Source organism: Electrophorus electricus, chromosome 8, assembly GCF_013358815.1.
Source record: "Electrophorus electricus isolate fEleEle1 chromosome 8, fEleEle1.pri, whole genome shotgun sequence".
NCBI classification, from domain to species: Eukaryota; Metazoa; Chordata; class Actinopteri; order Gymnotiformes; family Gymnotidae; genus Electrophorus; species Electrophorus electricus.
This window is the reverse complement of record NC_049542.1, coordinates 8,637,992-8,665,986: the sequence shown is the minus strand read 5'-3', so window position 1 is coordinate 8,665,986 and position 27,995 is coordinate 8,637,992. Positions and strand designations below refer to the sequence as shown.

The following is a 27,995-nucleotide window of genomic DNA, read 5'->3' as shown; positions in this document are numbered from 1 at the left end:
ACACTCCAACTCTTACAGCTGATCCTCATACACATTTAACAGCATGAGGAGTGTTGCAGGCCTTAATATGCAGCCAGCAAGACATTCAAAGCCAATGCCAGTGTACTCATCTCTCAAAAACAGAGTCGGGAAATAAACACACACACACACACACAAGCTCACACACAGAGTGACCCCCCCCCCTCAGTCCCTGCAGCACAGAAACAGCTTTGTGGAGCCTCCAGCCTTGACAGAGCACGGGGAACAAAGTGTGCCGTGTCTGAGCCATCCCAACAGCTGGGACACACAGCGAAGCCTCAGACGTGCCTAAACACCATGAGACATTTTCTATGTCCACGCTGCCTCCCCCCTTTCTCCCCCTTGTCCTCTCATCTCAGCCTGATCACTTCCTCTGCTGCATCCAGTGGTCCATACTTCTCGCCTTTCTCTTCACCCCCCCCCGAGCCCCCCCCCCCCTTACTGTTTGCGTGGTCCATTCTGCTGCGGTGGGATAACGAGTGAGACATGAGCATCGCTGGCACCAACGGGTGGCCATGCAGAAGCGACTGCATGCTAGAAGGGCATTTAATGAATACATAATGGCCTAAATCATGGAAAAACGCAGTTTTGTGCTTCGCCAGCAGAGACTACTGAAGTTAAACCATACTGGCCTACTGATACTCAGCATAATGGGGATTATTTGTTGACATTAGTCAGAAACAGAACAAAAGCAGAAACAAATATAAACAAATGCATCTTTTTTTTTTTAGTAGTGCAATAGGATAAAAATTGTTCATGAAAACTAGTTGAAATTTCTGCTGTATATTAATAGATGATGTAGTAGAATAAATTATACAGCATAATAAATTATTCACAGTAAATATTTAATATTAATTCTCCATATATTATAAGGTGAAGTCTATACTGAGATGTTAATAATATTAGGTGTTTAGTTAATCGTCTCATGCGAAAGGCCATAAAGTTTAACATGCTTTAGGGCACCCTGCAAAATGCGCGTTCTGCTTTGTGTGTATCCGATGTATGCATCCGCAGAGTGTGTGTATCAAGCGTTATCTGTTGTAAACCGATCGTTTAGACGCCTCCTTCAATTATCAAAAAAATTCAACAGCTGCCAAGGCAAAGGCATTGTCAATAATTGTCCAATACAGCAAATATACAAATATACGTTTTTATTCAGATCCTGTAAATGTTTAAATGTTCTGAAGCTTAAATCCAGATTCGTCCGATATCTTACATCTTAATACAGTCTTATTTTTTAAGTTTTTAAAATAATCGACATCGTTTATGGATGAGACGTTGACTGCCAGTTCGCACCTCTGCGAAAGGTGTTCTGCTCAACACGTCCAGGGCCAGCTCATTTCTTTTAAAGGTTTCGTTTCCATTCCGAAATAATTTCTTATGCAGTTTAAGTGACAGGACAGAAAATAGTAATAATTATTGAATACATTTAAAATTAGGATAGCATAAGCTGTGTGGGAAATTTCTTATTTGTCTCTTATTTCATTTATCCATTCAATTTATAGATTTTAGTTTCCTAGTTTAGAACGCTGGTGTGGCATACAATTTAATTTAAACACCTAGACAAATTACAATAAATCGTGCAATCACTCAGAGAAGTTTTTTCGTTCATACCACAGCACAGAAGTCTCAGGTTTCACAAAGAGTCTCCCCATGATTTTCTGCCCTCCCCCCGAACAGTGAAAAACCGTGGAGACATTTCGACCTAAACTTCAAAAACTACCACACAAATAATAATGTTGACTGCGCCGCATTTCGACATGCCACAAACTTATATATTTATGCTGACAGTTGTACAATATCCTAATTTTACAGTAAGGACACTTCTAACACCATCTCTCATTGAGAAGTACACGCCAGGAAAATACATGATATGCCTGAAGAAATGAGGTACAACTGTTATAACCAACCTTCTGGACTTTATACATTTGGGAAGGGCATCTCAAACTAACATATAAGTGTGAGTTCGATCACTGTGTACTGGCAAACCTCGTTAGTCAGCAGTAAAACCAAGAGGGCTTCCACACGGTTCGGTGCTAACTGCAGATGTGCCCCCCCCCCCCCCCCACCCCCCAACGGGTTGCATTTCAAGACACGATCAGTTACACTATGCAACCAAGGAACAGCGAGAAAGTAGCGATAAATTAGCTATTTTAACGCCTCGAAGGGATCGCCGCATAGGTTGCTTAACCTAAAATGTTTAGCAGATCAGATAAAAGTCCAGGTGAGCTGTGTATCCAGCTAGCTTGCTGGTTATCTCTGGTGCATGCATAATTTAACCCACACCTGTCACCCGCTCGTGCTATAGGATAGCTATTCTAGCTACCTCCTGAATGTGATGGCCAGTCAGTGTTTTCTTACTTGGGCCAGTACATACCTCAAACTGTACCCAGACAATATACAATGTCATTTTAATTCAATATATACTCGGTATACTATAATTCTTAAAAGGTTAACTTTCATCATCTAACGTTAATTGCAAAAAACAATAGAAAGCTATCAAATAGGTTATGGTCACCAATGTAAGATTTTAATTACAGCTAAAAGAAAAACAACGTACACATTGTTCTAAAGTTAAAAGAAGCTCGTACCTCTAATTCAGAAATTTCCGTTTTTTTCCATCGCTCTCGAGGTTATATGGGTATTCCCGTATTCCTTTCAATTCAGTCCTCCAGCCCCGGTACCACGATACAGAATTACCATTGCAGAAATACAGCTAGCTAGTGAATCGCGTTAGAGATGCGCTCCCAGGACTACAGCACAGTTTTTATCATAAAGGGATTCACATAGATTAACTAGGGACATATGCGCCGAAAATGGCTAGTTTAGCACCCGTGACGTCGATCAAGCTGATATTAGCATACTTCTGTCTCTGTGTAAAGTGGGTGTGCAATCAGTTTTTATAAGGTTATGGAGCTCATGGTTATAATCCACGTGAATCTACCTCTGCCCGCTAGTTTTGGTACAAACCTTTTTCTATTGTTGGAGCTGCCCCACGCAGCACAGGACTCCGGACAACACCAGCACAAAGTATGACCTGACCTGATTGGTCTATTAACTACAAACCACGCCCTTTTATATTCTGCTATCCAATCAAGAGAAGCTGAATGAATAACGGATTAATTATTTTCACGCATTCTATAACGGAGGCAAACGCGTAATTATTTAACCCTTTATATATTCTTCATAAGAGAACATATACAGATTTAATGAAATCTGTATAAAATTCTCAGGATTTTGTGTGCATGTAAAACTATACGCACATCTCCAAGGTCTGAGTCCAACCCCCGATGTCCTAGAAGGTGTATAAATGTTGTAATTGTCTCAACATTTTTAAACAACGTAAATGTAAACAAATATATTAAGTTTAGCAGGAAATAATTTAAATGTAAAGTTTATAGTTCAATAGTTTGCTGATTTCATCCACATAATGTAAGTCCACCTCAGTGTAACTAGCATTATGCGAGAGTGGTAGGTCGGTATGGAAAGCCAAAGTAGTCAAAATTCGTCTCAAACGAAACGCGTTTTACTTGTAAAATGGCGAAAAAAAGGGGCGCTTTGGATGTTTTTACGCGGCAAAACACGGAGTTATTTTTTCACTACACCGTAAAATACGCCGTAAAATATGCCGCAAAAATGCCGTATTCTCTTTCTCTCTCTCTCTCTCTCTCTCTCTCTCTCTCTCTCTCTCTCTCTCTCTCTCTCTCTCTCTCTCTCTCTCAAAGCTTCTGAGTTTGTTTGGTTATTTATTCAAATTTGAGCACTGTCTTCAAATTAGAGCTACTGAGTAAATAAGCAATTTTATTACCCTGAGGAGTCTCTTTGCTTTACTAAACGATAATAAATACAAACCTAACACATTACTAATTATTGTATGCTCCTGTCTGTTCTTTAATTGGCTCATAACTCAAAAAGGTTTTTTTGATAACTTCAGATGAATCCACAAAGAAGTCTTCCGAAAGTGCTATGTAATATGGAAACAAAAATAATTATAACAATGAATACTTTATATTTAGTGTTTGATGTACTGTTGAAATGTCAAGGTCAATGTTAACATTTCAATTTCAGTTTTCAATGTACATTTTGAAACCCAGACTGACCCAAATGAAGTTGTCATCAATAAATATGACCAGCCTCATCACTTCAGGATGGTGACTGACAGTGGTAGGTAACACCTGCCCTGGAGATGCAGAATTCTAGGTGGCTGTGATGAATAGAACCTGGCATGTTCATGCATTGTCAAAATCAGTAACATGATGCATCCACCAATGTAACCAGCTATATATTGTTTAATACTCTCTAATGTATAGACTACTGTAATTGTTATTGTAATACAGCAAATAACCACACAGTCAGGTGCATGTGTAAGGGACTGGAACGTATGGCAGTGTGGCATTTAATAGTGGTACTATGACCCAGCCTTGACCACAACTTCACAAAATGGGGGAGGGGGGTGTAGTTTCCATGGTTTTTAAACTCATCTGTTAATCTCTCTTGGGATTGAGGAAGGACATTCTAATATAATATTTTTTTTTTGGCAGGAGTGAATGGTAGTTTAGTGCTAGACACCATTTTTTATTTTGTACATTTTCAGACATTAATATATTCCTTTTATTGGTTTAGTTCATGTGTCTTGAACTTTGTGTGTGTGGCTCACACCCTGGAAGGATGCATCACATCCAGAAGACTAAATGTAAACTAGCATGGATCTCCAGTTCTACTGCACTGACTTCCCCGCTCTTTTTTCAGTCTTCACATCAGGCTATTCTCAACTTATTTTAAAATCATATTTCTTTGCAAGCCTTTAGATAAATGTTTATACAGGTAAACTGTGAAGGGGAGGGGGAGACCACAATCCTTCAGTTACGAAAGATGAGTGAAGCAAAGAGACTCCTCATGGTAATAAAATTGTTTTTTTTAATTTACATTAGTATAAAATTTTATGAGCTTGCATGAGAGGTGTCATCACAAACCAGCTTTACAAACATCCAAGTCCAATTACAAGGCAACATTAGTAAAGAAAAACTTCTTTCAGATCATGAAGAAACCATGAGAGCAACCAAGACCCATCCTCTGGTAGACACCAGAAATGACAAGCAATACAAAAAAGCAATGGGAGTTAGGAGCCAATTTAAGAAAAGATGGGAACATACAGTAATTAGTAATGTATTAGAAAAGATAGATAGGTAGCTTAGTCATTAAACAGAACTCTTAAGATTAATCAGAAGAGATCAATGTGTGAGCATCTAGTAATGTGAGGTCACCTAAAGAGAGACAACGAGAATTAAGTCCATCACAGAGGGTGAAACTGCCATAGTTGGAGTGCGCACAGGACACACAGTCACCAAACCAGACAGAATAAAGCTGATGCTGATGGTCTAATTCCTAAAATCTCCAGCCCCGTCTTTCAGTCTCTTCAGCAGGGTGAGTGATCATACAGGTGAGGCCTTTGTTTTCAGGAACTGCAGCAGTGTCTCTGACATGCAGGTGACTCCACTGTGGTAAGGACTAACCTGACCAAGAACACTCTCATGAACAGCACATAGAATGGGAGACAAACAGAAAAACAAATGAGGGCACACCAAACAAACATTCTTTAAAAAAATCCAGTGTAAATATTTTATAACTCAGAAAAATAACAGACAATCCAAATGGACTAGAATAAACAGGGAAAGGACATTTAATATAGATTCTTTCAACAAACATCACAAAGCCTTTATCAATAATTAAATTTTAATCCATCGGGTCCTGGATTGTCGAGTGCTGTCATTCTGTGTCAGTCTACGAGGCAAAATGAAGTTCCTCCTCTCCATCTTCCAGCTGTAGGAAATGTTGCTAGCTAACTTACTAACCTAGTTAACCAACTAGTAAGCATATAGTATCTATGGTTTATTATTATTATTATTATTTAGTACCGCTTTTTTTCGCCGTTTTAGAACTAAAATTTTGACCACTTTGGCTTTCCATAGCTTTGTGCGTTTTTTACGCAGCAAAACACGGCGTTATTTTTCAATACGCCGTAAAATACGCCGCAAAAACCATCAAAAACGTCGTATTTAACTCCGTTTATATGTCAGTTTAAAACGCCGTAAAACGGGCCGCTTTAATAGTTTCAAACGGTGTTAAAAGCGCCGCTTTATAGTAGGATAATAAGCTCCTCCTACTGGGTTTCACAGCCAATAGACTCGAACTTTCCTCACTCAATCGCTCACGAACAAGGTCAGACCAGAGCGCTACAGCTCTTAATCGTCTGATAAACCAGTGCTCAAGTTTATTTATTTTTGGGATTCACATGTGTGTTCATTCACTCAACAGTGTATTTAGTCATACACTTATTAGCTAGCTAGCTAGCTAGAAGTTTAGTAGACCTAGCAATAGTGACCATGGTCAGGTATTTCGGACATCGTACTTTAAATGGGCAATTGGCTAACTAGTTGGTTAGCAGCATTTCCTACAGCTGGAAGATGGAGAGAAGGAACATTTTGCCTCGTAGACGGACACAGAATGACAGTATTTGACAATCCAGGACCCAAATTAACAAGGTAAGGGCCATTTCAAACGAGTTAATCGCCGAGTCCGTTAAAATGGTAAAAATACTAACCAGAGACAACTAGCTAACTGATAATTGGCTGCAAAACAAAGCTCACCCAAAGGTAGCTATAGTTGGCCAGTCATGAGTTGTTTCTAGTGATAGAGTGAAAACAGATTTGTTATCTTGCAGGAACAAATGCACGTTTGTTTCGAACTTGATGGCTAGCTAGCTATCAGAGGTGCGGTAGTGTCGTTATAGTAATTGCTGACTTCAGACTTTTGTTCTGGTTAAAACTGAATGAAAGTGGAACGGGTTATAGCAACAAACTCAAGAGGGACGCCAAACAGCGAATATGGACAACAACGCTATTGGTCTTGGAGTATCCCTGTTTTGTATACCTGTGTTCTTACTCCAAGTCTACCACTGGGCAATCGAGACCCCCATCAAAGTTTCAAGAAGTGCCTGGTCACAGAGCTTCTGAGTTTATTCCGTTATTTATTCAAATTTGAGCAGTGTCTGTCTTTAAATGGGTGCTACTGAGTATTTCCATCTTAGAAGATGGCTAGTAAGAATTAGCCTTGTTCAGATTTTAAGAGGAAAACATGTTAACTGTAATGATCTACATGACAATGACCATCTAAAATTAAAGCAAAACTGATGGTGGCTTATCTGATATTTAAAAATTCCGGACCGTTTTCAAAATCATCTTTGATGCAGTATCTTTACAAATTAATTTAAGGTATGAGCAATTTATCTCTCACGAGGCAGTTAATGAACAATTGGATAAAGTATGCATGTCACCAAATGAATGACTGAGGTCGCTATCGATTAATTAGAGTTGTACAAGGTTTTGTGTGAACATCAACTGTAACTGATCACAGCTAGCATGGGCCAGAGCTGAGGGCAAGTGTGCGTAGCTTAAGGGCGAGAGGTAGACAAGACACTGAGAAGGAACATAGTGATGAACCATTGGAGAAAGAGGGAAGTTTGTACAGAATCCCTCTCCAGTTACCAAGTTGGGGAAAGCAGCTTGGACTTGTATACTATTTTCTTCAATATATTCTCCTGTAACAAGACGATATCTGGCAGGTTTTGTTTCATCAAAACCTGTCCTCCACTGTGGCAGGAACCTGCTGGGTCATTGTTACCCTCAGAAAGAGGTGTTATGCACTTTGTTATAGCACCACTTACCGTCTTTGGGTATCGGAATTTGGGATTTAATGTTATTGGCCAGAACCTGCTAAAACTGTCACGTGGAGAGGATGAAGAAAAATCCTGCTGCCGTCTGTTCTGGCCTGATCCTGCAGACAGCTGGAAGACTGCACACACAGTAAAGAAAAACAGGGATGGCTGCTGAACTGAACAGGGGGAGGTTCTAAAAGTTGAGGCATTTTCTGTGTGTGTGTGTGTGTGTGTGTGTGTGTGTGTGTGTGTGTGTGTGTGTGTGTGTGTGTGTGTGGGTAGGAGACAGAGAGTGCGTGCAATCTTGTCTCTCTGCATGTATGTCTGTGTGTGAGATCTACAAATGTGGAGCTCTCAAAACAGGAAATTCTGAACCAAGCTAATGTTTTTTTTATACATTTTATCATTTTCAGACTGTCACACATGTGAACTCTGTCAGAGCAGCATGGACCAAGATGTTCACAGACGGTGGACTTTGTAAATGGTGAGCTTCACTACTCAGCCCAATCCAGATTTATGCAAACAAGCAAGAAGGATGAGGGCACTCAACAGATGGGAGAGCAACCCTCCAACCCAGAGTGGTGAAAAGAGAATGGGATAAAAAAGAAAGAAAACAGACTGAAAGCTAACCAGAAGTGGAAGAGAAAGAAAATAAGAGAATATGGGAGCATTCAAAGGCCTGTAAGTGGAGAGAAGAACTCTTGAGAATTCACATGCCTGTCACAGGGCATATGAGAGAGAAAGAACGGAGGAAATCTGTGATGCTGAAGCAAAGGGTGAGCCGGTGGGTTCTCCTGCGCGTTTGCATGCTTCTCTCCATTTTGTGTGTTTGTGCTCATGTCTACGTGGAGTTTAAGGGCTACGGTCTAAGGACCTGGTGGAGGGTCATCCCATTGCTCCCCAAACACCCACAGCACAACAGCAAGCCTCCCTCTCTGTCTGAGGCAACCGGACGCTGGAGAGACTCGAAGATCGCGTGCTGTCCACCCATACAGCAGTACAGGAAGGTGAGTCTGGAACGAGTCTGGTAGCTCCATGCCATCGCCACACTCGGCCCCGAATGAGAATGTTAGAATCTGCACTTTTACTGCAGTTTGCTGAGATCTTTGCAATGCAGAGTAAGGTCTGACTGCTTTCCAGTATGTTGGGCTGTGATAGATTTGGATTGCGAATCAGCACATAGATATTAGCTGCTTCTGAATGCCTTAGAAGTTCATGTGTGGCATACAAAATTACTAATGATTAAAATCAGGAGATTTTATTATTACAAAATCTCCTAAACAGGAGAAAAGCTGCAGAACCAACTGGAGCTTATATCCAGTACAGTTACAGAGGGGAAATTAATTTGATAGTGTGAAATATTCTTGGAGTTTATAAACACACTAACCTTGATAGAAAGTGTATGCAAACATTCTGAATACACACATGACCTTTCATTCCCAAGGGACTGATTAAAAACCAGCAAGCGGAAACGTATGCGGATGTGCGCGCATGCGCACACCCATGCGGTCTTTTTTTTTTTTTCCCTTGTCATTAATTTCTCATTCCTCCTTTTATGCCAGTTGCGAGGGCCACTGGCCTCCTGTGCACGTCGCTGACGAGGCCAGCCAGAAAGCCGCCTGTGTGAACAAAGCAGCATTGATGCGCTGTTCCGATCAAACACACCCGCCCGTAACGCGCAAATCCCGGGGTCTGACCTTTAGTCAGCGCCTCAGACCACTGCTTACCAAGACTAGCCTCTTAGCCTCTGCACACACCTACACACACATTTACTTCTCTTGCTGCCTGTCTGTCACACCCACGCAAACAAGCAACGCAGACACAGGCGTTCAAACGCTCTTTTGTTCTCTCGCATGTCGACGGGACCCAAGAGTTGGTTTCTATTGGCGCTTTCTCCCCTTCTGACAAACTTATCAGCCGCGCTGTCAGGCAGTATCCTGTGACGTGTGAAAAGCCCACAACCCACATTCAAAAAGCACCCACAAAAAGGCCTGCAGAGAGCAAATGTGTTAATCAATATTACATGTGCCATATGCCTGTATTCTGTTTTGATCCACACATTTTCATCGAGTCCCTCACGGGCAAAGCTCTGCATATTCATCACTCCAGCCGAGACGACACGGCATTATATTCAGTCTGCAATACTGGCAAACACACCACTAAAAGGCCTATTCGTTTGAACCCGTGGTCAGCTATGTTGTGTTTTTTGACAATGCCAGTGACGAGGGAGGCTGGTCCCAGATCAATGGGCAGCAAATGCTGGACGTCTGGTCTGAATTGCTGCCATATGATTTAGTGGTGACATGGAACACTGATTTAAAGGGGGAGGTTTCTTAATGGGTGGATAAGTTGTGCCTTCCTATTCATTTTGGCTGCTATATGACCGTTGTCCTGTTGTAACCTTCTCTTTGGTACCATGCCTCAGCACACTGGATTGGAAGTTCAGAATGTCAGCTCGTCCATGCCAAGTCAACTGCGATATTATTACATCCCATTTTAGAGATAGTTCACACATTTAAGAGGACGGCAGCTGTTGCCTGCTCAGTTGGCCAGCTGTGTTTATGCCTCCTTAGTTCATCCACACAACAGCTATAGAAACAGCTATAAGGTCTCTGGCTGATTCTAGATGGAGAACAGAGTGTGACTGCCAGTAAAGCTGACCATTGTGAGAGTGAAAAGCCAGAGATAAAGCAGAGACATGTTTGCCACGTCAGCTATTGCTATCTGGTACATGGTGTGAAGAAACAGAAGCACAATGGTGAGATTAGCACTACACCCGGTAGATGGTGTAAAATTACAGTGGTAAATGACTGAAGAGAGCTTCATGAGAACCCCCTTTTCAAAAGCTGAACACATCAAGAATGCTCTCTGGAATGTAACTTCCAAACAGGCAAAACCAGTAAATGGCTGCATTACACACCAGGAGAACACAGAGTAAAACATGTAGTATCTGGTAACATCCATTCGCAGTCCTCAGGCCTTTCAACCAACATTTTCTTGATTTTCAACACAGGAATTTTATGTAAGATTATGTTAATTTGTCTTAATTACTCTACGCCCCTGTAACAGAGGAACAATGGATCAAATATCAATGTGAATGCCCTTAAATGAATATTGACTCTACACTAGAGCCTCACATACTCCAGTGCCCAGGAGTAGACAGGCGTAATGGCAAATGTTAGCGTGCTCCTAACACGCTGCACTGGAAAGCTGCAATTAACTGTGCATGTCATTTATACAGCAAGAAAAAAAGCATTGAGATCAAAAAGTGCAAGTTATGGTTCCTATTAACATATTCACCTTCTTACATTAGTAATCTGCAGAAATGGTATATACGATGAAAATCTAGGATTTAAGTGTCTGAAAACATGCACTATGCGTTATGTACTCCTTGCTAATCTTTTAAGTATACTATATGATAGCATACCAATGACATACTAATTTGTCATACAAAATAATATATAAAAAAATAAGGTTTGCAAATTCAGCATTTTGTCCTTTTCTTTAATCTTCCAGATTCTTTTTAGAATACAACTCTATGTGGCATTTGTAGGTGAGGACTCAATACTGAAGGCGTGCCGCATAAACAGGCTACATATCAAACTGGCACACGGCCGGCCGCATGAATCCTGCTGTAATGAATCCTATTGGCCCACAGGGGGAGGAGCTCTACACGTGCCACGCCCAGAGCTTCAAGGAGCTTTGTGTGCCAGCTGAGAACTCGGCAACAAGAACGATGATTAGCCTTCTGAACAGTCATTACTTATTGTTATGAAAGTACGACCCTCCCCAGTAATTGGCAGCACTGCCTACGCCCAGCCCGCTTACTGAATCAGAAATGAGGCTCCGCTCGAATCTTGAATCGCTGTGAAATTTTGAGACTTGTGGTGAGCTTAGTCAACTCTGTGTCTTTATTTGCCATGTATTCACTGCTTGTGAATGTTTGATGGTTTAGGTCACTTGAAATTTCAAGTTTCATACTGACTTTATTGCCTTAAGTGATAGGCCAGGTTTATACACATTGATTTGCTCAGGCTACGTTTTGTATAAATTATTTATTTTATATGCCTGTGCTATTAACATTTTTTAAATGAAGATTTCATAAGAGAAAGTTTGTACTGCAGGCTAGAACAGAGAAAACAACAGAGGAAGCAGCTAGTGTTATAACGCACGTGACATGATCATTTTTTAAATTCATGGTCCCTTCCATACTATTGGTTTTAACTGGTTTTAGTTTCCATATTCAGCTGTTTTCCCCCTTTTTGGGGGGGGGGAAATATTCCTGCTTAATCTGATTATGTGACCAGATAAATATGTTTTTGCCATCAGTAACGCCTTTAGTGCGAAGCCCTCCACAGCCAAAAACTTTGTGGAAAATACTTTTGTTTTTGTTTACTGACATAAACAATCTGGACCATGCACCTGAAGAGAGTGGTCGAACACAATCCAAAAGATGACCCCCCCCTCCTTGCACTCTCATATATACATACACACACACACACACACACATACTCATGCATGCATGCTTTCCACCTATTTACAAAAAAAAACCATGGAATATGAAAATGTTATCTGCTGTGGGTGCTGTCGTTTCTCAGTAATTCTGTTATCCATCCTTCCTGAAAAGTTGAATAATGTTCAAGAAATTTCATTTAGATAATACTAATCACCTCTAACTGGCTCAGCAGAGTTGACTTTTCAGTCATGCCTTAACCTTTTCCAGTCCATTTGTGTGCCTTACACTAACATGAAGTACTAAGCAGAAAATCAGTCTTGACCATGCTGGAGCGATTTCTCCTGTGTGTTGGTATAATGTCCTTTCTGAGATACCTACTGTCCTAACTGGGTCACTCAGAAGTGTGGAGCGCCAGCAGTCGTGGCCTGTAAAGGTCAAGGTTGCGCTGCCCCTCCCAGCACTGGGGACTGGCCTTAATGCCCTGCACCCCCATGCCAATCTCCAGGCTGACGGGGGGAGTGGGCCAGTTGTGAGACACTGTTGGGCACCGCCCATCTTGTGCGGCAGGAGAACTGGTCTCTGCCAAGTCACTGGTCAGCTGTTGGGCCGAGTGCAGTTTAATGGTGGGTCCTTCTTCTGCATGCCGGTATATGAGATTGAGAGGAAAGGAACACGAGTAATCTGCTAATAGTGGGGTAGTTTCTAGGCAACTGCCAGCACATTCTGAGGGATCTGGGTTAATGATATTCTTTCCCACCTGTTTCTTCACATTTCTAATTGTCCCCCCCATATATTCTCACTCTTGCGCTCTCTCAATTATCACTCTCTCGCTCTCTTAACTATCACCTGGTACATGTGATCTTCCATGAGACAGGCTTATTTATGTCTTAACATTAAGCCCCATCAGACAATCTGGATTCTTTATCAAACGATCATCTTGAGGGTGTTTCTGAGCCTGCATAAGGATGGTAGCCATGGGCTGCTCCAGGCAGTTCCACCAGTGGAACTGTAGCGCCAGCACACTGTAGAGGTTACCCGAATCCATATGTGCAAACACTGCTGGGATTGCTGAAGTCAGAGTGGTCCGCAGGCCCCAAACGGTAGACTACACAGCACAAGTACCAGACTTTCTCGTAGGCTATAGCTGATCAAGCTAGCAACCAAGGTACTCACCATGAATAGCATAAATCGTTAGCTGCTACCAAAACATGTTTTACAGTGCGCCAAATGCACAGTCATAAGCTGTATCTCATGCTCACTCGCACGCCCGAAGGCAAGCGCCCCGTGCCCCGCTCATCTGATGCCAAACTCCTTCCAGATGTTCCTCAGGAAAATGAAAAAGGTTTTTTTAATGGAATGTGATGATAAAAAGGATTGGCGAGAGGCTCGTGCAGAGAACGCAGCCAGCGCATGAAGAAAGCAGCTGACGTTCTCCTTCAAGGCACTCCTAAACCATCGTCAGATATTCTCTTTATTAAAAGGATACCATAATCATAATAATCCACAACCTTAATTCTGTTATGTCTCTACTACACACATCTGCTCTGAACCAGGATTGAGGGCCCAGAGTGGATTCCAGCCTGAGGGGAAAAAGGAGATAAATTTTATAAGTGTAAGTGTGACTGACGCTGAGAAGGTATTTAACTACTCCCAGAGAGAAATAAATGAGAGAAACATTCCCTGGCTTTTAATAAACTATACAGTTATATTTTTATTGAAGAAAAATACCCTTTTCTTCCTATACTTTGTATGACTCTGAGTTTGGATATGAAGAAGACTGGTTTTTGGAGAGAGTCCATTGTTTTTCTTCATTCTTTGTTCAAGTTTCTGCAGTTTCATAAAAAATAGAGACGGTATAAAATGAAATATATACGTGATTATGTTGTGACAAGCATATTATCGTAGTTACTTCAAAGAATCTAATATCTATCCTATACTTTGGTGGTAGTTGTGCATGGTCTTGGCATTCTCTTAACTAGCTTCATGAGGCTAAAACCTATGATGCATTTCCAGCAGTCTTGACTCACATATGCAGAGCACTTACAGGGTGAGGAACTAAAGTTCTGAAAGAAAACATTTTGCTGAGGGTGCTAAAGTGTGTGTGTGTGTGTGTGTGTGTGTGTGTGTGTGTGTGTGTGTGTTTGAGTTCACAAATTGGCTTTATATGTAACACCTTTCATATCCTATAACGCCTTTTCCAAATTAAATTATATTTGTCTTAGAAACAAATTAATCATGAACCATTGCATTAAAATGCATTTATTACTATTAAAAAGATACATTCACTCAGGCGTTTCCAAACTTGTGACTGCAGCTGTATGTCGCATTTCAACAAGTCTCAAAGTCTGCCTGTGACCTGATGCAGTGTGCCTACTGTCTGGGATTTTATGCTGAGATCGTTAAAGTCTCCATGGCTGCCTATGGCATGACTCGGACCCTCCGTGAGTGAGGACAGTCGACGTTGGTCTCTTTTATGAGAGGCGTTTGTTTCATACTCTCCATACTTTCAGGCTTCCCTGCAACAGATGGTGCTCTCTGAACTCCTGACAACATATACTTAAGAAATCCTCCTTCAGGTTATGATATAAAATATGTGTCAAAGTTTGCATACAGCATCTACATAAATTCAGTTCTCAACTGGCTATATATGGTATGTGGACTTTTATTTAGTAGGTTACTGGAACCCAATGCAGGACTCCAAAAGATCACTTTTAGGTCATCTGGACACTGCAGTGAGCAGCACTCGGTCTCTCCGATGTCATTCTGATAAGTGTCTGAAGAGTGAGTGATGCCCACTCCAAAAACCCCAATGCTGACATTCCAGGTTCATCACGGTGTCCTATATGCCATCCCCCCAGAGGCTATAACCCCCACTTCACCTTTGATCGGGCTGGGGTACCTGCTCTTTGTGCCCCCAGTGTAGATGTGATGCTGGACTTTGTCTTCCTCAATCTCTGAGTAGTACTGATAGCAGTGAGGATGTTGTCTCTGTAGACCAGTGGGGCATAACATACTGACAGGCTGTCGACTCAAGCTTCTCTCTCTCTCTCTCTCTCCTGCTCTCTTGCACACACACGGCAGGAACAACTTTATGCTTCAGTGAGCTCAGCTTTTTCTACACTGAAAACATAAACAACCTCTAACTCAGTTTCAGTTTTCATCTCAGTCTTGGCCTCTCTCTCCCTCCCTCTCTTTCAAGAAAACATGCTTCACCAAGTACTGTACAGCACTCAGTACTCTCAGGATTCTGGAATAAATATGTGTCTCAGGCATTGATAAAACACATGTAATTTGGAAGAAAAAGTGCGTATTATGGCCATGTTGGCATTAAACGCATACCAGTGTGAAATGGACCACCTGGCTCAGTCTGTTGAAGTCTGACTGAATTTCTCATTCTCTTCCTCTCGATTACCGGTCCTCCCACAGGTGTGTGGGCTGAGCCTCGGATCAAACACGACACTCATCTGCTCTCCACAGAGAGGCTGCCCACACAGCCCTGAGGGGTGTGATATGGCAGCTGGCCACACAGATCACTTAGCCTGGTATTTAGCCATGCAGAGTTGCCATGGGCAATTCAGTTAGCTGACTAAGCTATATCAGTTGCTAATGCTGACATTTATGGCATAGCAGACAGATGAGATGCTACCTGATCACATACCTCTGTAACTCGCTTTGTGATAGGACACGATTTACCCTATGGAAGGTCCCATGTAGTTGTTTCATATACCCATTTTGTCACGAATGGCCACCCTCCTCACGTCCCTGATGTCACGGTTTCCCTGTCTTCCTGCACTCCCTGGTTCCATGCCTTAGTTTCGTTTTCTCCGCCCCGTCTGTTCCTCCATTCCACTCCTTGTTTTAGCTTCTGCTGTTCCCGTGTTCACCTGCATCTGTTTAGTGTCTGTCTTGCTTATTTAAGCCCTGTGGTTTTGTCTTCTGGTTGTTGGTTATTGTGGTAAGTTATGTCCTTCTGTCAGGTTTGCTTTATACTCGTGTTACTGTTGTCATCATTACTTTGGTTTACTTCCGTCGCGTGTTACCTTACTCTCGGTATTCGTGTTTTCTCGTTTAATAAACCACCTCCTGCATTTGTATTCTACCTCTGCCTGTTCCTGGTGGGATCATGCCACATTTACAGTCATTCATGTACACATTGCATGTTATGGGCACTTAATGAAAATTACCTTTGTATTTAGTAGTAGGTCAGAGAATGAGGAGAAAGAGACATATAAGGAGCAAGCCCCTGAGAAGTAATAATCTCCCTGTTCATTTTTAACAGTTCTCTTCTTTCTCTCACCTCTTCTCTGCTCTTTGTCTCTCCATTGTCTCACTTTGACTCTCTCACACTTCATTCAGGTTAATTACTGACTTTCACTTTATCTGAGCTTCTCTGTAAGGTCCCAAGAAATACTACAGTCATCTAGAGGTGTGCGCGCGCGCACACACACACACACACACACACACACGTCACTCTGAATGCAGATGTTGCAGATTACCGAATATTATGCCAACAAAACATGTTTTGATCAAACACTACAATGATTACTGCAATGATTTTGGCCTGAGAGAGGCAGTCAGCAATGCTGGAGTGACTCACAGGTAACTGATTAAGTCTGATTGGTGGGAGGGAGAAATGTGTAGTCGCTGACTGCAACCAGTCAAAACCTGATGGACACAGCCAAGCAACAAAACACACACAGAGACCACACATGCACACACCACTCACTTCCAAGGATATAAATGGAAATGTCAACTGGATGAATAATAAGAGAATAACTGCAGGGTTCCTGCAGTCAGAGAGAGGGAGGGCAAAACAAAGCACTTAAAAAGCCTTGGGGGGTATAATAAGAGATGGAAAACATTTCATTTTAGCACCCAGCCACACCAGCAAAAGCTTGATGAGAAAGTGTGTGTGTGTGTGTGTGTGTGCGCGTGTGTTATGATGGAGCTGAGTTGGTGATGAGGATGTACAGTCCAACAAGAAAAGAGGAATGCAACCCAGAAAAAGAACATCTGTTCCACAGTGGAAGAGAGGTGGTATTGGGAGAAACAGAATGGTGTGGGGTCTTCAGTTTCTCTTAGAAACAAATGCTGACATTTCCCAGCAGTTGATTGACAGCTGGGGAGCGCTGGAGAGAGAGCGCTCTAAAAAAACCAATCTAAAAAAAGATCCAAGATAGCAGTTTAGGCTCAGTGGAACCATAAAAACTTCGTTGCTCTCACGTGATATATTTTTCCTCTGCTTTCTCCCTTTCTGTCTGTATGACAGCTGTCCAAATATTTGCAGCACAAGCGCAGAGATTTTCACCAGCAAGGGCAAGTGTTCAGTGTGCAGTGTGCAAGTTTCAGACAGTTGAGTGGTGGATTAGTGGGACGGAGGTGCTCAGCACCAAGCTTGGCTCATTACATGCAGAACACCAACCCCTGCCAGTTCTACCATAGGTCCTGTTCTATGGGCACTAGAGCAAACACACTCGACTGGGCGATGGAATTGTGGGATTTTAGCGTGCATTCCACGCAGCTGTAAAATGCATATTTATTCAGCTTCTCATTTGCAGCAGAAAACTGTTCTGCAGTTTTATAGATGAATGTTAATAATGATCTTTACTGCATTCCAATCTGCAATTACATAGCACTTCATTTAGTCTAAAATGTCAGTATTTAATGTGGGAAAGATTAAGCAAATTGTTAATTTTAAACTAGATTAATGAAATGGCAAGAACAGGAGTGATTGTTGGCTGGTGGCAGTGATGAGACTGGACTGACTATGCCCAGACTCTGTCTAAAGTCATCGTCCTAACACTGGCTTTTGGGCCAGAAAAAACCCATTCATAAAATAACATGTGTTCTTGCCCATCCTGCTATCACACTCACACACACACACTCTCTCTCTCTCTCTCTCTCTCTCTCTCTCTCTCTCTCTCTCTCTCTCTCTCTCTCTCTCTCTCTCTCTCATCAGGCAGCAGAAAAAATGAAAAGGACTAAAGCACACCCTCTACAGGCTAATGCTAACAAGCTAACCCATTCAACCAAGATGAGTACAGACAAGGGAAGACAGAAAATAAGAACAATAAACATTTACTGTGTGTGTGTGTGTGTGTGTGTGTGTGTGTGTGTGTAGGCTCTCAGGTGGAAGATAGAGCTGGAGCCATGGGCCAGTGACGGTCACAACCTGGAAGCTGAGGCAGTCAGATTCATCAAGTACATCACTACGCCACAGGTATTACATACACACAGGCCTGAGAAACATCCGCAAGACAACAGGGAGATCTTAGCATGCTCAGTAGTCATGTTATGACTGTGGATTACTGACTCTCTCTCTCTCTCTCCTTCTCGCTCTTTGGGAACAAACTCCTAAATGAACAAATTTGGCATGGAGTTCTCCTCTAGGCTGCAGCTGCAGGAGGAATTTCAGCCAACTGGGGCCAAATATAGAAAGGATTTTCTTACCAGGACTTACTTCATGCTGATATGTCCCCCACCATCCCCTCAATAAAGTGCAGGATTAAAATAAGGTTATGGACAGTAAATGCACAACACTGCTACAAGAAAAGAATGAGGGAAGAATAAACCCCAAGGAGCAAATGACAGGAAGCGAGAAGGCAAGGGATGATGGGATGGGAGAATGAAAAAAAGTACTGAGATGCAGAAATGAAGCAAAACCAAACTGCGCAAAAACAAAAAAAGATCTGTCAACACCCCAGCATGAATTTCTGGATGCGTGATGCCTGAGTGAGTGAAAGACAGAAAAGAGCATGATGAGAGTTGTGTGCAGCAGAGGAAAGAGGACCAGCCGGAGGGGTGAGGGCCGTAGCTTAACCAGCGTCCGTGTCTTCTAGTAGACGGCAAAAGTAACAAAGAAGGCTGCAGGGCTTGAGCTTTGGCAGAACACAAAAAAATCTCTGGCTCCAGCGATCTCCCACAACCAAGTTCAGATTTCCAACAGGGAGAGAGGGAGAACTAGGATGGGAGATGAAGTAAGAGACTGCAGAGTACTGAATGGTATCTGTAGCAAGCAGAAATAGAAATAGACTGATGTCTGGCTGTTTGGGTTATCTTATCTCCAGACCTTAACATGTTTGACTGAATGAAAAGGTCTGACATTATCCCTACCAAACGGGCACATGCCCAGCTGAAGGTTTTCTCTTCTTTGTTGTGTATATATAACTATCCAGCTGATACCGATAGGCTTTGGCAAGTGGGCTTGGATCTTCAGAAACCTTTCTGTAGTCTGTATGGAGAGGTATGTCAGCTGATATGCAGATAATCAACTACGTTTTTAATACATGTAAAGCTAAAGATGATGTCCCTGGCAGTTATTATTAAGGTCATAAGGTTGAGATCATTTCCTGTTAGAAATATTTGGTTGCTCATATTTCTGTAGTAGATTGTACTGATATGAACTGGAGTTTCCATTTTTTAGAGTGTGGATTATAATCACACATGTCACTTCACTGCTGTGTTCCCTTCATTGGCTCCCTATAGCTGCCAGCATCAGATTTAAAACCTTGATGCTTGCCTACAAAGCCAAAAATGGCCCAGCCCCTCCATACATGATGTCAAAGGTCAATGCCAAATCCGTACCTTGAATACTTTGAACCACAAGTACTTGGCTTGAAATGCCATGCTTCAAGTCTCATGGAAGACAAGCATCGAAACTATTCTCTGTCCTGGTTCTCAGATGATGGAACGAACCTCTGCTGGCTGTCCGGACAGCAGAGTGCCTTGCAGTCTTCGTAGACTGAAGACCCATCTATTTGTGGAATATTTAAATGACTGCTGATCCTCCTCCTATGGGTATCATTTATTACACTGATTGTTGTCTGAGAGCTTATGTGTTTTGGGCTTCTATGCATCAGCATTGATCCCAGTATTTCAACAGCATTCTAGTTCAATGGGATCTTGAACTCTGACCTACTGTACTGTCTAAGATGCATTCTATGAATAAATGACCAAGCACTTTTGTAAGTCACTCTGGATAAGAGCATCTGCCAAATTCTATAAATGTAAATGTAAATTACACTCTATACACAATGTACTTTTACATGCTTTTTACCACTGACTTTCAGCATTTGGAGTTAAATGACTGTGGTTTAATTAAATTTGCTTAGGCTGAGTGTACAGCTCATTCATGATGCATGAAGCTTATAGTGTGTGTGTGTGCGTGTGTTTGTGTGTGCATGCACGCGTGTGTGCACAGGTGTCTTGTGAAATCGCCATGCCTCCAGCATTACAAAGAGAGGAGGCTCAGAAATCATGGGTGCTTTGTTTGGATGACAAATTCCCCAGTGCCCAGCGTCTCAACACTAAACACTGTAGAGTCTACTCTTTAAGGTAAGTTTAGCTCTTTCACACACACTCTCTCTCATACACTCTCTCTCACGCTCTCTCCCACTCCCTCTCTCTCTTACACCTTCCATCTGCTCATAGCGCCAAGCTTCTCATGCAGGAGCCTGAGGGGTTAATCCCCTGTGTAGTTAGCGGTGGGGTAGGCTGGCGCAGAGTCTGACTGCCTAACGGGTCACTGTATCCTGGGTGGGGGGTTGGAGATAAGTTTGGACCTGTGTGAGTGCAGCTAGGGCAGGTGGGCTCGCTCGGGTCAGGCCCGGATCTTTGTTCGGCTTCCAAAAGTTATGGGCGAGAAACGGAACCAAGATGTCAGGTGAAAGATCAGGTAAGGAATGAGCGCTTTAGACTGCATGTGCTCACACAGCAAATTTTGAAATGAATGCTCACTACAGTCTGTACGCTGGACTACACGGTGCACACGTGCATGCATGTGCTCACCCACACACAGTGCATGCGTTCATACATGTGCACATAGATAAGATTTTTCTCAAAGGAACCCTCTTTCCTACTGTTCAAATACAGCAGAGACCTACCACTAATGAGAGAATGTGAAACCTGGTTGATGGGGGAAATGTATTTTGCAGGTCATCTAAGACTTCTTGATAGAAACTTCTTGATAGAAAGAGACATAAAAGCATTACATTTTGTAAAGGGACCAGACAAACCCCTTAAGATGATCTAAGTAATTAGCTTATAAAATTCAACTCATATGCCAGAAGACTTGGAATGCACTCAAATAAAACTTCATAAATAAAAATGTAAAAATATTTATAAAAACAAACAATAAAAATGGGCCTGAAAAAGAGGAAGTCTTTGCAGTCTTATTCATTTCATGGAAAAATGTCCCCTCATAATAATTTACACCCTTTGGTCATTCACATTGTCATGCACCCCACTGACACACAGACATAGAGCAACACACACACCCTTTTCCCACAGTTTGTCCTATTGCTCCTGTGGTGAAGGTCATGTCTTGATCTGTTTTTTTTACTGAGGACTCGCTGTAATCCTCAACTTGCAGAATCAGCAAGTGCTGTGCAGCATGAACATTAACCCCCTTTTGAGAGTGTTTTTGTGTGTAAACTGCTTTGGTTCCACACTGAGTAATGGCATAACAGGGGGATGTTATGGCTTTATATGTTGCACGTTGTTTCTCTCTCTCTCTCTCAATGTATGCACAGCCGTAAGTTAATAAGCCACATATTTGACTCTTGAAGTAATAAAATCAAACTGCATTAGCATGTGTACATGTGTGAATTTGCTTGGAATTATAGACTTCTTGATCCAAGCTCTCTTAACATTCAGAAAGATCAATAGAATTAAGTTTATGGACCAGCATGTCCTGATTAAAAAACTGCTTCCTGTGTGTAAACCGTAGAAGCATTTAAGATCAAGCCACGTTTTAAGAAAGTGACATGTTTTAAGAAAGTGACCCTACTTTGACCAAGAAAAAACACATAGCTACAGTGTTCCTGTATAACTATTTCAGTCACCACTGCGAGTTATGAATAAATGTTGAATAACACAATAAAATCCGTTTTGGCATTTCCAGTTAAATACTGGAAGTCTGCATATTGTAATGTCATGTTCTCTCAGTGGTGTTTTGATTGCTAGATCAGCAGAAAAGACAACACAAGATCCAGTGCTGGGGTATTTAAATCGAGGCTTTGTGGGTGTGACGTTGGCAGCAGAGAGGAAGCGAGAGGTGAAGTTCCAGTAACAGATTCTTTATTATTCATTCTCTCAAAGCAGCGATATCGAGTCTAGTGGCTTGTCAGGCGCGGAGTAGCTTCTCTCCAGTAGGCTCGTGTGGTTTGACTACTAATGTGCAGTGCCGTCCCTCCGAAACTGTGGGTGTACAAATACGCATGCAGGTAAATGAGATGCAGGTGTCTCCTGTCAGAAGACAGGTGATTGCGAGAGGGGAAAGTGATTGACATGGTCCTGGCCTGGCAGGGGCGTGTCCCCCCCTTTAGGGGACCGGCCAACTGTGACAGTGGGGAGTAAACAATCTAAGTGCCAAAGGCCGGCACAAGCTTCCTTCTAAATTACATCTTTAAAAAAAAAAAAAAAAAAGCATATAGCATATTTAATAATATTTTTTCAATGCATGAAGGTTTCTTTAAAGATAAATAAAATAAAAAAACACTAAACCCGAGCTAACCTTTGACACGTCTGCTGTGAAACAAAGTCATCAGTGCAAACGTGTGTGATGTCGATTTTATGGGCTATAATTTCAGTAATTACTTGGAATATTACAAACACATAGTGAATACATAAATCTCATGTTATTGTGATATATCATTTACTCACAGTGGTGTATGTCGACAGCTCCCTGTGGTAAAGACTATGCAGACAACACTGATGAGATTAGCCAGGTCTGTAATTAGTGTGATTAGTGCCCAAGACATGAGTGTACAGCCGGGCCGGTGCAACTGCTGGGATGACTCGCTAACATGGCCTGCCCACGAGCACAGAGACAGACGAGTTTGGTGCCAGTGGCTTATGGCGTTTGTGGCAGAGATGACGGAGGTGTTGGCGGTGGTGCTGGTGTCTTTGCGAAGGTCTGCTCTTATAGCTTCAGGCCTCAGACCTGCCCAAATTACAGCATGCAGGTCAGTGGAGTTGTTGGATTTGTGTGTCTTGCAAGCACTCAGCTGACGTTCCATTTGTTTACCTGCACCAAGCTGATCGGTTTACATTTGATCAACAGCTAACATTACACAGCAGCTTCGTTGTGGGTTTCCCATTCAGCCAAAGCTCAGGCTGGATACCCGAAGCCCACTGTCTTGAGCAAACTGTTCAAGAGCAAAGGGCCTTGCAAACTGTCCATTATGTATTCAACATTCAACGCCGTTCTTGTTCATTCCTAGAGCATGGCATGAAAAAGCATGCAGTGCCTGTTAACCCTTTTAGAGTGAGATAACACTTATACTTAATCCCAGCCAAGAAGCTGATTTGTAGGAACGGAGGCAGTGAAGCACTGGGATTCTGGCCCATCTTATAAAACTACAACAATCAGTAGATTCTGCTGGTTCCCCAGTCCGAGCTAATGTTTAATTTATACTGGAGGCAGCACAACACAAGTGCAACACGAGATCATATTTGAGCAGCCAAACACTAGAAGCCCGTGGGTCTTTTGTGCATCCAGTTGACTCGAGGGCTCCTTCAGCCGAAGGCAGAGCAGATCGGAGCGCGATCCTCTGCTGGAGTCCAGCCACGGTTCTTCCATTTCAGGTTGAACTTTGGTTCTCCCCTGCTTTGGTTATGCAGTTATTGGGCTTGTCTTTAAAAGTTGATAAATTGCTCTTTTTGCTCTTTGGAACAATTGGTAAAAAAGCTTGCCCTTGCTGCAAGAGTTCAACACTTCTTGCATAAATGTCTCTCTGTCTCTCTCTTCCTCCTCCTCTTTCTTGCTCTCCCTCTGCAGGCTGGGAGGGGAAGACCTGTGGCTGGAGAAGGCTCTGGCCACCGCTGGCTGCGAGGTTCACTGTTTCGACCCCAGCATCGGCGCGGCACACCTTCAGGACTCAGGGGTGTGGCTGCACCGGCTCTCCATTGACTGGAGGGAGCCAAACCCAGCCATCTCAGCACAGAGGCAACGCAGCAGCACCAAGAAGCTGGCCGCCATCCTCAATGACTTTGGGCACAGACAGGTGACGCCGAACACCGCCGAGAGGTTTAACTTTGCAAAGCCATCAGGCCTTTTAAATGTGCAAATTGGATGCTTTGACATCTTCATAGTCAAAGAGCACTAATTAAAAGTTCCTGTAGAAACTCACTTTAGAGTTGGTGTTTTAAATGAGCCTCCTTAGCTATGCGTGTCACTGATGGCTCGTAAATGGAATTAGATTTCATATTCTGAAGTGCGATGGCATGGTTAGCTAGACACATGTGTTACATATGTGAATAGTTTCCAAGGGTGTACTTTTTCCTGGAACAACCAAAATGACAAAAACATTGAAAAATCCATAATTTGTCTCCAAATATTTTGTAAATAGTATAACAAAAAGAGAAGACATTTCTTTGGAGCAGGAAATACTGTCATGCACACTGATACTATGGTCCCTATTTCAGTAGGCTGCTTTGTGAGACAGGGGAGGTTTGTTGAAGTGTTAGTTTGTTACATCACAGTAAACTGAAAATCACATATGCATGTGACACCCCCACAAATTTTAACATCAGACTACATAAAGTAAATCACTGCAAAAAAGATGGCTTGTGAGCCCCCATCCAAGAAGAACTCCATTAAACCTGTACGTGCATAACCATTTAAAATAACAATCTCTAAAAGTCCTGGTGATTTAAAACAAAGGGGTGGGGGTGTCTTTAAAGAGGTTACCGGCTCCTTCATCCAAGTTCGTCAACACCTGTCATTCAGTCACATGGCTCACAGCCAAATTAACCGAGGGATCACTCTCAGCAACTCACACTTCCTAAAGACTTCTCACGAATTCTAGGCTCACTCTACTCTCCTAAGACGTTCCGTACGCGCACGTTTACAGTTATCCCCAAAAGCCTCCAGCTCAAAGAATCGTCACCTATTACTACTACTCCCGTCCTTTGGTTACCTAATTAGAATACATCCTCCATCTTCTAAAGGACCAAGAAAATCCAGGGGAAAATAAAAATGAAATAAACTGTTTTAATGTTTGCTTTAAAAATGGGAACATACATTGCACCTCTTTAATAACTGTACAACCTTTGCTTTATGAGATAACTATGCCTACGAGTTTAGCCCACATGATATGCCCTTTCAATGTACATTCATTACTATTAGTATTACTGTTATGCTTGCAAAACGATGGGACGAACAAAGAAAGCAGCGAGTGCACTTCACACCCTGCTCTCCACACTGTGATGCAGTGCATCTCTCCTGACTCATTCTGCATTCAGTCCTGAACGCTGCGAGACACTCTCCACCGAATGGGTTTATCCTTGCATATCATCACGTTATCACTTAGCAAAACATGAGCTTTTCGCAGTCCTGCCAGGTATACCGCGCAGCCTGATAGCTGTCTGCTTAGCAAATTACAGTTGTATGTACGGAGTCTGAAAACGAGGTCGTGTTAGTTCTGTGCCCTATGAATACTGGAAACGTTTCAGACCCAGTTGTTTTAATGAATTGCTGACCCATATTTAAAGCATAGGCCACCATGTCATGTCACAGCTCGAGCCAAGAACTTCAGTACTGGTGCCACGTCCTCACTTGGCGCAGTGATGCGCTTGTATTGCACTACATCACAGCGACAGCGCTGTCAAATGCCCACAGTCAGCGGGGTGTGCAATGATCTCACAGTTGACATATTACAACGCCCATCTCATCAGTCAACGTCTTTCTCAACTTCGCTCTGACAGAAAGAACTATATCCCCACCCCCACCCCTTTATCAAAATGATAATTGCTTCGTATTTATGCACCATATCCCAAGATGCCAGGCTTTTTTGACGCTCTCATATATCACTCTCCCACCTTCTGGCGCTGTGAGTTTAATCATTGCAAATTAAATTCAGGCCCTTCACTGAAAAGCCTACAAACCACGCTCTGGTGCGTAGCATCAGCAAGTCGATGCTTTATACGCTATCGATTAAGCTTCGTGGCCCAGGTGGAAAGCGTTCCAGTAATACGGTGCTCTCCAGAGTTATTGACACCCTTGGTAAAAACAAGCAAAACCTCTTGTGAAAGATGTTTCTTGTTTTATCGTCTTAATTCAAAGGAAAGAAAAAAATAGAGACAATCTCTGGGGACTCTCTTCTTTAGCGCAACTCAGAGGTTTTCAGTGGGGTTTAGGATGCTTCTGTGGACGCTTTGGCTTCTGAAGCTTCTGTGGTCACTTAACCATTTCTGTATGAATGTGGAAGTCTGCTCTGGATTCCAGTCACATTAAAAGATAACAACTATCACCTATTCCTAGCTTATCTTTTCTGGGATAAAAGGTTTCATCAAAGTTTCAATGATGTTTACTGAACAGAGCAAATCATTTATTGGTATAGATATTTTAGACACATAGTGTCCTCAGGATTTAATCTGCTTTTACAGTTTTCCACCTGTGATCCATGGAGGAAGTTTCACCTCTTTACTGTGGAGGCAAAATATACTTGTTCTTCCCAGCAGTTTTAGCTCGTTTCAAATTTTCCTAATCATTCTCCTAATAGTGAATATAGTATAGTGGACATAGTAATAGTATTTTCAGGAGTGGCATTATTTCTTACAGCTTTTGTCTCATCTGATTGATTAAGGTCATTAATATTTAATACCATTTGTATATTCTCTAATGTTGATGGGTGATGAAAGGTATCTGGCTTGTGTGTTGCTAGATAATTACACCCAATGAAATAGGAACTCATGCAAGATGACTTAGGAGTTCCTGTAGACTCAGGAGTGCTTACAAAAAGGTCAAAGGTCAAATGTGAATGTAAATATTTGTCAGCTTTTGCTTATAAGAATATATAGAACAATGACATATTTTTAAGGAGAAAATACCTGAATAACTTGAATGAAGGGTTCGATTTCTCTATTATCCATATAAGATGATAAACAAGAGACATTTTCTCACATGCCTTTTTGCTTGCCTTAATCCTAGACAAGGAAAAAATGTGATAAGTCAAAAGGTGCTAATATTCTTTAAGACAGACGTTTCAATAATAATAGACCATTCTGTTTAGCTGAACATGGACACAGGGTAAATGAAGATAAATATGCAAGCACATATACTTTCCACCCCCTTCATTAGTGACATTTATTTATAAGAAACACTGTGTGCAGTTAGATGCTGTTAGCCCTTCTGTTTCTGTGCAGTTTGTGTTTGTAACCCTCAAACTCACTGGGAGGTTTCTGACCACAGGACGACCTGTTACCTGGATGTTTTCGGGGGGCAAACCACTCTAAACCCATGGAGGAAGCTGACACATGGAAAAACTACAGTGCCTGATGCAATCATACTGGCACAACACCCACAGCCCTGCCACCACCGTGTCAGCGACTCTTTGAAAATGTCCCACTACCCAAATAACTTCCTGTCAGAAACTGACCACAGGTGACTGGGATAGTGTGTGGCTGACATATAGTGCATGACAAGAGACTACAGACTGTAAAGGTACACCTATAAAACACATCTATAATAGTCAAATGTATTTATAACAGTCACAAAGCAGCTTTACAAATGAGTCCAAGCACCCAGTGAGCAAGCCAAGGGTGCCACTGGCAAAGAAAAACTCCCTGGAGGATGAGGAACAAATCTTGAGAGGAACCAAGACTCAAAGGGGGGCCCATTCTCCTCTGGCTGAAAGTGGTCACCACAATAGTAACAATAGAGACAATAAGGAGCATAAAAAGTAGTGAAGGGGGAAAAAATGATATATAAATAAATAAATAATGAAATGACATGTTTTCCAGAAGCCCTAGTCCGGTCCCGATGGTGTGTGCATGTCCAAAACCCATCCCGCACGAGAACGTCCA

General features: G+C 42.2%; 2 protein-coding genes across 7 annotated transcripts in view; one reads left to right on the top strand and one right to left on the bottom strand.

The window, feature by feature from the left end:
- wasf1 (WASP family member 1) overlaps positions 1–3,032 on the bottom strand; it is a 63,726-nt gene extending 60,694 nt beyond the window's left edge. For 3 of the 4 annotated variants that reach the window (XM_027001304.2, XM_027001296.2, XM_027001320.2), the window contains exon 1: positions 2,610–2,982. The gene's annotated coding sequence lies outside the window, so the exon portion shown is untranslated. The other variant, XM_027001312.2, reaches the window with a different exon arrangement.
- A 3,155-nt stretch (positions 3,033–6,187) lies between these two features.
- On the top strand, positions 6,188–27,995 carry LOC113580762 (methyltransferase-like protein 24). 3 transcript variants are annotated; one of them, XM_035529514.1, is made up of 6 exons: positions 6,188–6,560; positions 8,146–8,739; positions 18,310–18,408; positions 20,389–20,522; positions 23,968–24,193; positions 27,933–27,995. In XM_035529514.1, the coding sequence occupies exons 2-6, from the start codon at positions 8,446–8,448 to the stop codon at positions 27,939–27,941; spliced, it is 762 nt and encodes a 253-aa protein (XP_035385407.1). In that variant the 5' UTR covers positions 6,188–6,560; positions 8,146–8,445; the 3' UTR covers positions 27,942–27,995. The 3 variants fall into 3 exon arrangements, with proteins under 3 accessions (XP_035385407.1, XP_035385406.1, XP_035385405.1); XM_035529513.1 differs by lacking the exon at positions 27,933–27,995 and adding an exon at positions 27,382–27,719; XM_035529512.1 differs by lacking the exon at positions 27,933–27,995 and having other exon boundaries at positions 23,968–25,172.

Bases quoted from the DNA above. Each gene is read 5' to 3' on its own strand.
- LOC113580762 (XM_035529512.1), top strand. From the start codon at position 8,446: ATGCCTGTCACAGGGCATATGAGAGAGAAAGAACGGAGGAAATCTGTG. The intron at 18,409-20,388 runs GTATTACATACA...GTGTGTGCACAG, and splicing joins AGTACATCACTACGCCACAG to GTGTCTTGTGAAATCGCCAT. The intron at 20,523-23,967 runs GTAAGTTTAGCT...CTCCCTCTGCAG, and splicing joins TGTAGAGTCTACTCTTTAAG to GCTGGGAGGGGAAGACCTGT.